The sequence below is a fragment of the Panthera leo genome, chromosome B1 (assembly GCF_018350215.1).
Source record: "Panthera leo isolate Ple1 chromosome B1, P.leo_Ple1_pat1.1, whole genome shotgun sequence".
Classification (NCBI taxonomy): domain Eukaryota; kingdom Metazoa; phylum Chordata; class Mammalia; order Carnivora; family Felidae; genus Panthera; species Panthera leo.
Window position 1 is genome coordinate 135,514,786 of NC_056682.1, and position 12,071 is coordinate 135,526,856.

At 43.3% G+C, this 12,071-nt stretch overlaps 1 protein-coding gene across 7 annotated transcripts in view; it reads left to right on the forward strand.

The window, feature by feature from the left end:
• The window catches only part of WDFY3 (WD repeat and FYVE domain containing 3), a 276,427-nt gene that overhangs the window by 255,256 nt on the left and 9,100 nt on the right, over nucleotides 1-12,071 (forward strand). For 6 of the 7 annotated variants that reach the window (XM_042936004.1, XM_042936003.1, XM_042936001.1 and 3 more), the window contains 6 exons: nucleotides 84-296; nucleotides 2,671-2,818; nucleotides 4,060-4,214; nucleotides 5,103-5,261; nucleotides 7,635-7,814; nucleotides 11,225-11,407. In XM_042936004.1, the coding sequence (XP_042791938.1) occupies nucleotides 84-296; nucleotides 2,671-2,818; nucleotides 4,060-4,214; nucleotides 5,103-5,261; nucleotides 7,635-7,814; nucleotides 11,225-11,407 (1,038 nt within the window). Of the gene's footprint in view, nucleotides 1-83; nucleotides 297-2,670; nucleotides 2,819-4,059; nucleotides 4,215-5,102; nucleotides 5,262-7,634; nucleotides 7,815-11,224; nucleotides 11,408-12,071 lie in introns of those variants that run through there. The other variant, XM_042936007.1, reaches the window with a different exon arrangement.

The following is a 12,071-nucleotide window of genomic DNA, read 5'->3' on the forward strand; positions in this document are numbered from 1 at the left end:
CTGTTGACCACTGGCCAATTCTTTTGCTTTCTGAACAAGTAAAGAAGTCAGCCTGTGACTGAACCTATGTTTTGAAATTACAGGCTTTGGAATGTGATTACGTGAGTGCCCATCTGCATGAGTGGATTGACTTAATCTTTGGCTATAAACAGCAAGGCCCTGCTGCAGTAGAAGCTGTAAATGTCTTCCACCATCTTTTTTATGAGGGTCAAGTGGATATCTACAACATAAATGATCCACTAAAGGAGACAGCCACCATAGGGTTCATTAATAACTTTGGTCAGATCCCTAAACAGGTATGGATATTTTCATCATTGATGCTCTTAGTTTCATTTTTTAAGCTGTAATATTGCTATAGATGATGAATGACCATATAATAAGTGTAGGCTAAGTGAAGAGCCATGCCACCCAGTAGGTTCAGTAGGTTCCTGGATTATTGCTTCCTCCTCCCTTTTGCAGTCCAGGTGAACAGAAATATTGTTCAAAGAGCATTTCCCCTCACAGACTAGTGTGGGGCAGGTGTTCCTGTGTCTACACAGCATCTGGCAGGAGGATGGGAAGAGCACAGTCAGGGAAGAAGATGGGGTCTTGGGGGCCCAGCATACAGAGGTGGGGTTTCATCCCAATGCCAGTACAAAGCCAGTGCTGACTTTGAGCAGGGAAATGGCATGGCCATATTCATCCTTTAAAGATCATTCTGTCCATGTACATTAATTAACCAGAATTAAAATAGAAACTTAAAGATCATTCTATCTACAGTCTCATACATACACTGTAGGGGAGCCACATTAGGGGCAGAATACCACCTGGGAAGCTCTTAATAGTTGAGGGAACAGATAGTAGTGGTCCGGATTGGATTATTGATACAGGCATGAGCAGTGCTCTGGTATGAGAGTGCATGCTGTGGGAGTGCCTGGAACCGGCCCTGCCCTAGCTGCTCTGACCGCTACCTGGAACCTGAACAGAAAGACCAAGCTCTTAGTCACTCAACACCCAAATGCTATATTGTTCCCTCACCCTCATGATGAGGAAACCCCTGTTGAGAGACTTTATACCATTTTTCCTCCCCATCATCCAGAGCACACCAGGAGTAACCAGCACTGGGGGAAAGGCCTGCTCTGCTGAGCCATTCTCACCACTCGCCTTTCCCAAGCGCCCTAGGCTCCGCACTTTAGCGTAGCTAGCCTTCTTGGTTCCTGCCACGGGTGTCTCTGTTGGACTCCCTTCTTGTTTGGGTTTTTTTTTTTTAATTTTTTTAATGTTTATTTATTTTTGAGAGAGAGAGTGCAAGAGGGGGAGGGGCAGAGAGAGAAGGAGACACAGAATCCAAAGCAAGCTCCAGTCTCTGAGCTGTCAGCACAGAGCCCGACACGGGGCTCGAACTCATGGACCAGACCGCGAGTTCATGACCTGAGCTGAAGTTGGACACTCAACCAACTGAGCCACCCAGGCTCCCCTGGACTCCCTTCTTGTTAAGCAACCTGGAGGTTTCCAGGCTTGATGGTTGGGAACACTCCAGAACAATGGCAAGTCTTTGTACTTGGCCCAGCCCTGACCGACAGCAGGAGTACAGGAGTGCCCTCAGTGGTACAGAAAGGTGTCTGGCTTATAAAGAATTGGTTACTTTTTAAAATCATTGGAAAGTCATTGTTAACTGTAGATCGATTTACTCCTGAAAAGTTACCAAATCAGAGTGACCTAGAGTATGGTGGTAACCCAAGCTTTTAAAAACCACATGGTCTCGCCCCTACTTACTAAGATGAAAGATGTGTGGCATCCCTCTGAGCCTCCTTAAAATTCTTTCCTCAAATGTAGAGCGTGATCAGAGTACCTAGTGTTTGTCATGAAGCCTCACTAAAATGAAAACGTAACACCTGGCATGTAAAAAGGGCTCAATAGCCTAAATAAATGTCCATCAAGTGATGAATGGATAAAGAAATTGTGGTTTATATACACAATGGAGTACTACGTGGCAATGAGAAAGAATGAAATATGGCCCTTTGTAGCAACGTGGATGGAACTGGAAAGTATGATGCTAAGTGAAATAAGCCATACAGAGAAAGACAGATACCATATGTTTTCACTCTTATGTGACTCCTGAGAAACTTAACAGAAACCCATGGGGGAGGAAGGAAAAAAAAAAAGAGGTTAGAGTGGGAGAGAGCCAAAGCACAAGAGACTCTTAAAAACTGAGAACAAACTGAGGGTTGATGGGGGGTAGGAAGGAGGGGAGGGTGGGTGATGGGTATTGAGGAGGGCACCTTTTGGAATGAGCACTGGGTGTTTGTATGGAAACCAATTTGACAATAAATTTCATATATTGAAAAAAAATTAAAAATAAATAAAAGTTGTTACCTCAGGAAAAAAAATAAAATAAAAAATTAAAATAAAAAGGGCTCAATAAATGGGGGTGCCTGGGTGGCTCGGTTGAGCGTCCGACTTCAGCTCAGGTCATGATCTCACAGTCCATGAGTTCGAGCCCCGCATTGGGCTCTGTGCCAACAGCTCAGAGCCTGGAGCCTGCTTCAGATTCCATGTCTCCCTCTCTCTCTGACCCTCCCCCGTTCATGCTCCATCTCGAAAATAAATATTAAAAAAAAAAAATTTTTTTAAAAGGGCTCAATAAATGTTAGCTTACATTGTAAGATGTGTTCTTTTCTCTCCTACCAGTTATTTAAAAAACCTCATCCACCAAAGCGAGTGAGGAGCCGACTAAATGGAGACAGTACGGGCACCTCTGCCCCACCGGGATCTACAAGTGACAAGATCTTTTTCCATCACCTAGACAACTTGAGGCCTTCTCTAACGCCTGTAAAAGGTGAGGTGACGTGAAGTCAACCTTTGATTCATGATTCCGGAGGAATCCTAGTTTATCAATAACAAATGTGCTTTTCAACGGTAGTGTCATTTGTAATAAGTGCTACATTTCTTGCGATAAATCACCAAATACTTGTTAGATTTTCTCCTTTTCCTTTTGTTTTGCTTTGGGTTTTTTGGCCCATCGGATTTTTCATCAAAAAGAATCAAATAGGCCACCCGGGTGGCTCAGTCGGTTGAGCATCCAACTCTTGTTTCCTGCTTGGGTCATGATCTCATGGTTCGTGAGATCAAACCCTGCTTTGGGCTCCGTGCTGAGCAAGGAGGCTGCTGAAGATACTCTCTTTCCCTCTGTCTCTAAAAATAAAATCAATAAATAAATAAAACTAAAAGTACCAAACAGGTTTCTCCACCCTGCTAAGATAGTGAAAACTCCTAATATACCAAATCTTGTAGCTCAACTTTATTATTATAGGTGTAGAAAAACCTCTGTAATCTTCATTTATACCTGTTCTGCCAGTTTAGAAATAACAGTAAAAAGACTGCATTTTTAATATGCCAACTACAAGTGTCTTTTAGCTAGCTAATGTTGGTAGGAGTTATCTAAAAGTACTTATTCAAGTAGATATTTTCCCCCTTAGAATGAAAAAATGTTTTTGCATCGTAATAGTTGTCACTGTTACACAGATCCAAAAAATGGAGCATCAGATTCTGGTTAGTTGGTTAGGCTACCAGCTCTATGCCATTTTGGCTCACTACCCAGACTACCCTGTGCCAGCTCCACTCACTGCCAGTGACAGTTCTAGAGCACTGGTGGGCTCAGCAGTGTTCCAGTGAAGAGCAGGGAGTCAGGCCTCTTGGGGGACCAGGAAGTCTAAGGCTGGATATCACCAGTCTAAGGCTGGAGTTGCTGAAGGCCAAGTTTGGTTGAAGGTCTTCGAATGGCATTCTGAAGAGCATCCCAGGTTACTCTGTGCAGAAGACAGGCTGACTGCTAGGAGCCAAACCCAAGAGTGTCAGGAGATAGGAGGGCTGGAAGGAAGCCCTGCAGCACCTGTCCCAGTTGACTGGCCACCCAGCAAAAAGACTCAAAAGCCAAGCTCCTCCTCTAAGGTCATTTTGTCCTCATGTCTGTGTCAGGATGCTTGATTTGTGGTATTTGAGATAACGATCTCCTATATATGGGATTACAAGGTTCATTTTCCTTGTCCCCATTCTAATCTGTTGATTTGTTTTTTATAGAACTTAAAGAACCTGTGGGACAAATAGTGTGTACAGATAAAGGCATTCTTGCAGTAGAACAGAATAAGGTTCTTATCCCACCAACCTGGAACAAAACTTTCGCTTGGGGCTATGCAGACCTCAGCTGCAGGCTGGGAACCTATGAGTCAGACAAGGTTTGCATTGTTTCTTGCTCATTTAATCTTGCTCTTTTGTGGTTTGGATATCCTGCTTGAACTGGGTGGGAAGAGCCCAAGCCCAGGGCTAGTCAGCTGCTCTTCCAGAGCCCAGAGGAAGGGAGAGCTTTGCTGCATCAGATCAGGATAAAGGAGGTAGTGGACAAAGATATGTTTCCTACAGAGCAAACCTCCTTTGAAAAGTTGTGTACCAGGCTCTAGCAGTTTCCCTCCCACTCAAAGAATTCCTCCAGGAGGTCCTAGCCAGCCAGGTATTCAACATTGCTGACAACTAAAAGAGCCTCTTTTTGGTGGGTCATCATCTGGCCCACTTACCACTTCTCTTAAATGACTGATAGGAAACCTGTCCCCCCCCCCCCCCACCATCAGCAGCCACTGTGTCCCGTAGTATCAGTGCCCTGTGCTCACTCTCTGCATTCAGGAGGGATCTAGTTTGCGCAAGTCTGTGTATTGCACTGTGACACGATTCCATTTAGTTAGCATTCTCATTAAACAGCAGCACTCGTGATTTCCACTTACCTCCAACTGGATACAGCAAACACATCTTTCTACCAGGTTGTCCCCTGAATCGCACACAGCATCACATAATCAGAACATCATTTTACCGGACTCGACTAACTGGACACCCACTATAAGCAAAGGCCTTTTATGGTTTCTAACAGCAGCTGCAGTTAGGAGACTATAGGGGCAGTTCAGGGTGGAGCCTCGGTGGAAACGTTGGTAACGTGAATCCAGCCCAGAATGTACACGGGCATTTGCCTTTGAGGTGCCCACGTAGGGGTTCTCCTTCACCCAGTGTTCTCCTTGTGCTTCAGAAGTTTGTGGTTCTTGATGGCATGTGTGTCTCACGTCTGTTTTATTTTACAGGTAGTGACTGTTTACGAGTGTCTGTCTGAGTGGGGCCAGATTCTCTGTGCAATCTGCCCCAACCCCAAGCTGGTCATCACAGGTGGAACGAGCACAGTGGTGTGTGTCTGGGAGATGGGCACCTCGAAAGAAAAGGCTAAGACCCTCACTCTCAAACAGGTAACAAATGGAAGACAGGCATGTTCCATCTCGGCTGCCTGCACCTTAGAGAAACTACCAAGCTTCCTTAATTCCAGGGTGCTTCAGATATAAAGGACAAAACCAAAAAAATATATGTTCTTTTGTTAGAAATGGTTTTTGAAAAAAAAAAAGGAAATGAAATCAGAAGATACTGTTTCTAAAAATGATCTAAGCTGGTCCTTTTTTAAAATCTGAAGCAAGACGTCTTTAGGTAATAAATTTTTTAATACATTTAAGTATAATACATTTGAGCCTTGAACAACACAGCTTTGAAGTTCCCTGGCCCACGTATATACAGACTGTTTTCGGTAAACCCAATAGAGTGCTGTAAATGTAATTTCTTTTCCTTATGATTTTCTTTTATTTTTAATGTTTATCTTGAGAAACATTTTTTAATGTTTGTTTATTTTGTGCATGCGCAAGCAGGGGAGGGGCAGAGAGAGAATCCCTAGCAGGCTCCATGCTCAGCATGGGGATCCATCTCACAACCATGAAACCATGACCTGAGCTGAAATCAAGAGTCAGATGCTCAACCAACTGAGCTACCCAGGCACCCCTTCTTATGATTTGCTTAGTATTTTCTTCTCTTGCTTACCTTATTGTAAGAATGAAATACATATAACATACAAAATATCTGTTAATCAAATGTTTATGTTATCAGTGAAGCTTCCAGTCGAGAGTAGGCTGTTAGTAATTAAGTTTTTGGGGAGTCAGAAGGTATACACAGATTTTTGACTGTGTCAGAAGTCAGCACCCCTAATCCCCATGTTGTTCAGAGTCAACGGTATTGTATGTAAATTGGATTTTTCCAAACCAAATTAAATTTGCTATTATTGATTCATATTAATTTTCTTTCTGGGTGATTTCCATTCAGCTGAACTAGTAACTCTTGGATTCTTTTATTTTCCTCTTGCCTCACTTATCATTTGATTACTTGTTATGTACTGGCTCTCATAAAATTTTTCTTAAAGCAAGAAACCTTTTATAATTAAGCCATCATCTTTTAATAATTGTTTTGTTGGTGAGTTTGCCATAAAGCTTTTTTAATGCAGTATACATCTAAGTGTATTTTAGGATACAAATTTGAAAGGCAGTGTAACAGTAATATCTGTCATTTATTGAGCATCTGTTATGTTCAGAGCATTGTACTGGGTGTTTAAAAATGTAAAACTCCAGTCCTCACAATTCTACAAGGTAGTTTATAATCCCTGTTTACGCCTGAAAATACCACTGCTTGATGAGGTTAAGACACAGGCCCAAGTCACATTTAGAGGTAAAGCCAGGATGTGAATTCAGTTTTGTGTGCCTCCAAAGCTGTTTTAAAGCCTGACCTGGACAGTGGTGTCTTAAATATCTGTGGAAAGAGTGGAACCCCTTGTACTGATACCACCAGTCATGTGTATAGGTAGGAAACTTCATTGGTTGCAGAGTCTAAAGGTAGGCCACATAAAAAAAATACATAGTATCAACAAGAGCAAATACAAGGTTGACAATGTAGTCAGCTATCCAAACTCTCTTGCTTACAATATTTTCAGTTTAGAAAATAGGCTCTGAAGCTCATGGACCAGCCAGTAATCCTCAGTAGAAGATACTTCTTATGTAAAACAGCCTTTTGGGATCTAAGAATTCAGAAAGGATTTATGTATGACAAAAACATTTAAAGCAACTCACTATTTAAATAGTAAATTCTCAAGAACTCTTAACAGTAATCTGAATCTTTTTCTCTGAAATGCTCATTCTCCCACATTGCCATTTCCCTGGGTCCTAGTTCTCTTCATATTCTAACCAAAGACAAAAGTTCTTTTTCCAGTCTGAAGAGGGATCTCTTGGGTGCACATGTCTCCAGGTCAGTAACAGGAGTTCAGCAGACTCATCAGAACCACATTTTTCCCTTTATGTTTCCATGTACCATAACCATGCAGTCCTCACTGTGCCGTTTTTTAGAAACTCACTCAATTGTAGTTCCTTAGACTAACAGAAGATAGTGGCATAAAAGAAACAACACAGAGTTTAAATTCAGTACTTTGGGGGCCATTACTGATACATCTCCATGTAGAAATGATACAAAGAAACCCAGACTGGACTGCAGCTGCCATGCTCCCTTCCTTCTAAGATACTAGCCCCGGGCCAGAAAACAAGTGATGCAAAAATGGAGGTCAGAGGCCTCCGGACCTCTCTATTCCCTGTGGGATGAGGCGAAGCTAGTTGGCACAGGAGAATGAAGACTTTCCAGACGCTGCTGCTCCCGGCACGTGCTCCTGTCATTCCTAAGTGCATCCAGGACCTTCTGGAGCGCCCCCACAGAGTACAGCCCCTGTGATCACCCTGGCTTTTTCCTGTTCTCCTTTGTAGGCCTTACTCGGCCACACTGATACTGTCACCTGTGCCACAGCATCATTAGCCTATCACATAATCGTCAGCGGGTCCCGTGACCGAACCTGCATCATCTGGGATCTGAACAAACTATCATTTCTAACCCAGCTCCGAGGCCATCGAGCTCCAGTCTCTGCTCTTTGTATCAATGAATTAACAGTAAGTAGTCGATTGCCCACTTGGTTTATGGTTAGGAGATTAAGTATTTGTGGCTAACGTAAACAAAAAATGACTCTGTTTTCTAACTTGATAGGCACTCATCTTATAAATGCTGCTACGTTTTCCTTGATTTATACAAAAAGTGAACAGATATTAAACTTTGTAACTCAGATAATTTTGTTTTAAAATCAATCCACTGCTACCTACTCTGAAGAGCAAGATTTGGTTCAAAACATTCTAGACTAGGCTTTTTTAAAAGCAAGGAATTTGTAGGATTTGTTAAGAATGTTAAAAGTGTGTTGAAATTTTCTTCGTGAAATACAAATTCTTTATTATGTAAAATGAAAAGGGTAACATTTGGGTAACCAAACAAGAGCAGAATTGTTATAGAATTATTTTCAGAGTTATCCCAGACTTACTAAAGGATGTTATCTCTTTTCAAAAATCAGTATTTTATATATAAATAAGTGAGTCAGCATGAAATAAATGCACTGGCCTCGGAGTCACCTGTGGAGACCGTGCCCTCCTGAGGGGGGTGGTGAGGGGAGGATAGTCATGCTAAGATGTGTGGGGAAGCAGAGGAAGCTAAGGTAGGCATACAAAGACTGAGGTCTCTGTGTCTGAGGAACAAGTGACCACATTCATATGTTGGTGATGCCCACATACAGAAATCGGCCTTGCAGACTGACCAGAACTCCCCAGGCTCACCATTCTTTGCTGTGTATGCTCGTTCCCTCCCTTGCCCTCAGCACTGCCTTGGGGTCCTGTTGTGTGACACCACATAGCCACATCCTATCGTCACCCACACAGATAGCTTTTGAGGAATGCTCCATCTTTAATTTCCACCCGAAGATACTAAGTAGTATGCTTTTAGTCAGATACCTAGTAGTCAGTCAGAGAAAAAGGAGAAGAAAGAAATTTAGTTCTAGTGAATGGCATGTATAGTGTCTGATAATAGTAAAAGCAATCAGACCTGGCATGAGTGGGGAGTATACACAGGGGTAAAAGTCCATTCAGTTTTTGGTATATGGTGTATGGTGTGTGGTGTTTTTATTTTGTTTTAATTTTTTAAATGTTTATTTATTTTTGAGAGAGAGAGACAGAGCTTGAGCAGAGGCAGGGCAGAGAGAGAGGGAGACAAAGAATCCGAAGCAGGCTCCAGGCTCTGAGCTGTCAGCACTGAGCCCAACACAGGGCTCAAACCCACAAGCTGTGAGATCATGACCTGAACTAAAGTCAGACACTTCACTGACTGAGCCACCCAGGGCCCCTATTTTTTTTTTTTTTTTTTTTTTTTTTTTTTTTTTAGTTTTTATTTAGTTAGAGTAAACATGAGCCAGGGAGAGGGGTAGAGAGAAAGGGAAAGAGAGAATCCCAAGCAGGTTCCATGCTGTCAGCCCAGAGCCCAACTTGGGGCTCTTTCCCACAATCCATGAGATTATGACCAGAGCTGAAATCAAGAATCAGACACTTAACCAGCTGAGCCACCCAGCCTCTCCAAAGATGTAAGGTGTTTTTAGATAGTACCTTGGATTGGTCCTACAAACCTTTGTACCTCAGAGCTTTACGAAAACATCAGTGCAACAGAATGGCTCTGATCTGGCATTGTTGCTCTGAGTCAAATGCTTAATTTTGAGGACTTTGTTTTGGAGTTGTTCTTAAATACAGAGAATTTTATTTATAGTCCGTTGTTAGCCAAGCAAGTATACACCCAATGGATTGCAGTAGTTGCTGCACAGACCACAGATGTGTTTGATTTTTTTTCCTTTTACAGTGCTTTTGTAACCTCTTAGTAATGCATAAAAAGATTTCTGTTTCTCTTCTGTTTTTGAAGCCAGTATCAAGTCTGCTTTACTTCAGTCTGCATTTTGGGCATAAGCGACCTTGCAACTGCCCTTTACCTCCTCTTCTTATGCTCAGCCCTCATAGCCACAGGATTTGCTCTAATGCTCTCTAATTGAGGCACCCTGGAGTACGACAAGAGAGTCTTGCCTGGTGCAGAATGGTGCGGCAGCCTCTGGTCTCTTGCAGAGACTGAGGCCGTTAATTAAAGCACAGCTGCTGACGCTCATTGTCAGAAGTGGTTCAGTGGCTGAATCGGGTAGACACAGCAATGCTTGGCGAAGTATCACTTTTCTTTGGGTTTTGCTTCTGCCGTCTTGGTAGAAGAAGAGCAGAAGGAGGAAAAGAACAGTAGCAAGACCAGCACAGAGGGTGGTTTGGGAAGGCCCCAGGCCTCACCGTGCCACCCTTGGCTCCCCCTTCCCTTTTTTCTTGAGTCGATGCTGCTGTTCAGCTTCCAGTTTCTCCCTGCTTTGGATGACCATCTTCCTATTTCTGTAGGTCCTCGTGTACCTGCTGGTTGTACTGAAATTCACCAGGTCATTCTAAAGTCAGTGCCTGGCATTGTGACATCTAAGCTGTCTTAGGGATAAGAGAGGCAGCATGGTGTGGTGCATAAGTTTCAGGGCCAAAAAGGGCTGGATTCAAATCTTTATCCTGTGACGTTAGGCAAGTAAATCACTTAAGCTATTTGCACCTGACTTTGATCCCCCTACAGCAAGGCTAGTAAGAGCTGACTCGCAGGTTGTTGAAAGGCTGCATTGAAATGTCCTCTACACTAACTGACACTCAGTAGGTGCTTCAGGAAGTATCTTTAATCCCTTTAGCAGTACTGGGTTATATTCTCATCAGATTGGGTACAGCCCAGCTGGTACAGTTTAAGGGACAAGCTTGTTCATTTCTGTCTTTGGAACCTACAAAAACCTGAGTTTTAACAGCTTAGGGACTCTAAGGTTTTATTCAGTTTGCCAAGAAATGACCTGTGTTCTAATTTCCTTTTTTTTCCGTCATCCCTTCCCCCATTCATTTATTCATAATAAAATGAATACAAATTATAAAATAGGATGTTACAATGTTACCAACCTTTCATCTTTATTTATTGAAGAGGGAGATATGCTTCTATCTAGACTGAAAGATTTCTCTTCTACCTGGTCGTTTTGGCAATTGGATTCATTTTGTAAAATTAAGCGGAGGTGGATTCCTGCCTCTGGGTGAAAGGTATACATAGATTTTGTAAAGGACAGGAGGCAGCAGGCTAGTGCATCACCTCCTCAGGCTCCAGGCAGCTTTGCTGTGGAGCGAGCCAGGACTCCGCAGTGCACTGGGGCGTGAGCTGAGCGTGTGGCAGGGCTCCTACCTTTGTCTCCATGTGAGATCGCCTCGACTGCAGCAGCCCCTACACCATGAATTCTTTAAGAGGCTGCTCAGCGAGCACAGAAATTCCCCAGTCACCAGTCGAAGAACTAAAAGGTTTTTTGAGAGGTAGGCCGAAGATTTACTTTGCTTCTGAACCCAGAATGTGATGTGCAGGGAGCAAAGAGAGTGAAGAGGCTGTTTTACGTTCTCAGGGGGACATCGTGTCCTGCGCTGGCACGTATATCCACGTGTGGAGCATCAATGGGAACCCTATCGTGAGTGTGAACACGTTCACAGGCAGGAGCCAGCAGATTGTCTGCTGCTGCGTGTCGGAGATGAACGAGTGGGATACACAGAACGTCATAGTAACGGGACACTCAGATGGCGTGGTCCGGGTAAGTCCTCTGTGAGGAAACACACTAGATATTTGCTGTCCCGGTTTACCTGAAGCTTGTGAAGCTGTCCCTGGTGGAAAGACCCCCTGAACAGGTTGTAGTATCGTTGAGCAAACTCTCAGACTCAAGCCTCAGCCTCTGTGTTCTCTGACGCAGGGAACGTCAGTGACTTGGCCCCTTTCCTTCCCATTGAGTCAATCTGTTAGTGCTCTTAACCCCTGGATGGACGGCTTGACCCAACGTCGCATGAACAGGGTTTCCCTGTCACCATGGATCGCTAAATGTAAATTGCAAAAGTATTGGCTTTTTGGCCTCTCAGATGGCTTCTTAGGGAAAACAGGAACTATTTCTTCTCTGCAGAGAATCACAGAGCTGGAAAGTGCTTTCAGAGGACTCCCATTGTCCAATCCCTGTCTAGAGTTCTGGATGATTTTGCCTGAATTCTAGTTTATCCTTTTCGTAGGTTTCTTTGTATGGGACTTCTGCAGAAAATCTAATCCACGGAGTATTTACTTTTACAGTCTTTTCAAATGCTTGGGTTGTTCTGTCTCAGGAGATTTTCCTTTTTGCCTCTTTTCTTTAATTGTGCTCTTTGTAGAAGCACAGGGCGGCTGATTGCTGCCCTGTAGTCACAGTCACAGGCTCAGAGAAATGAGGCTCCCAG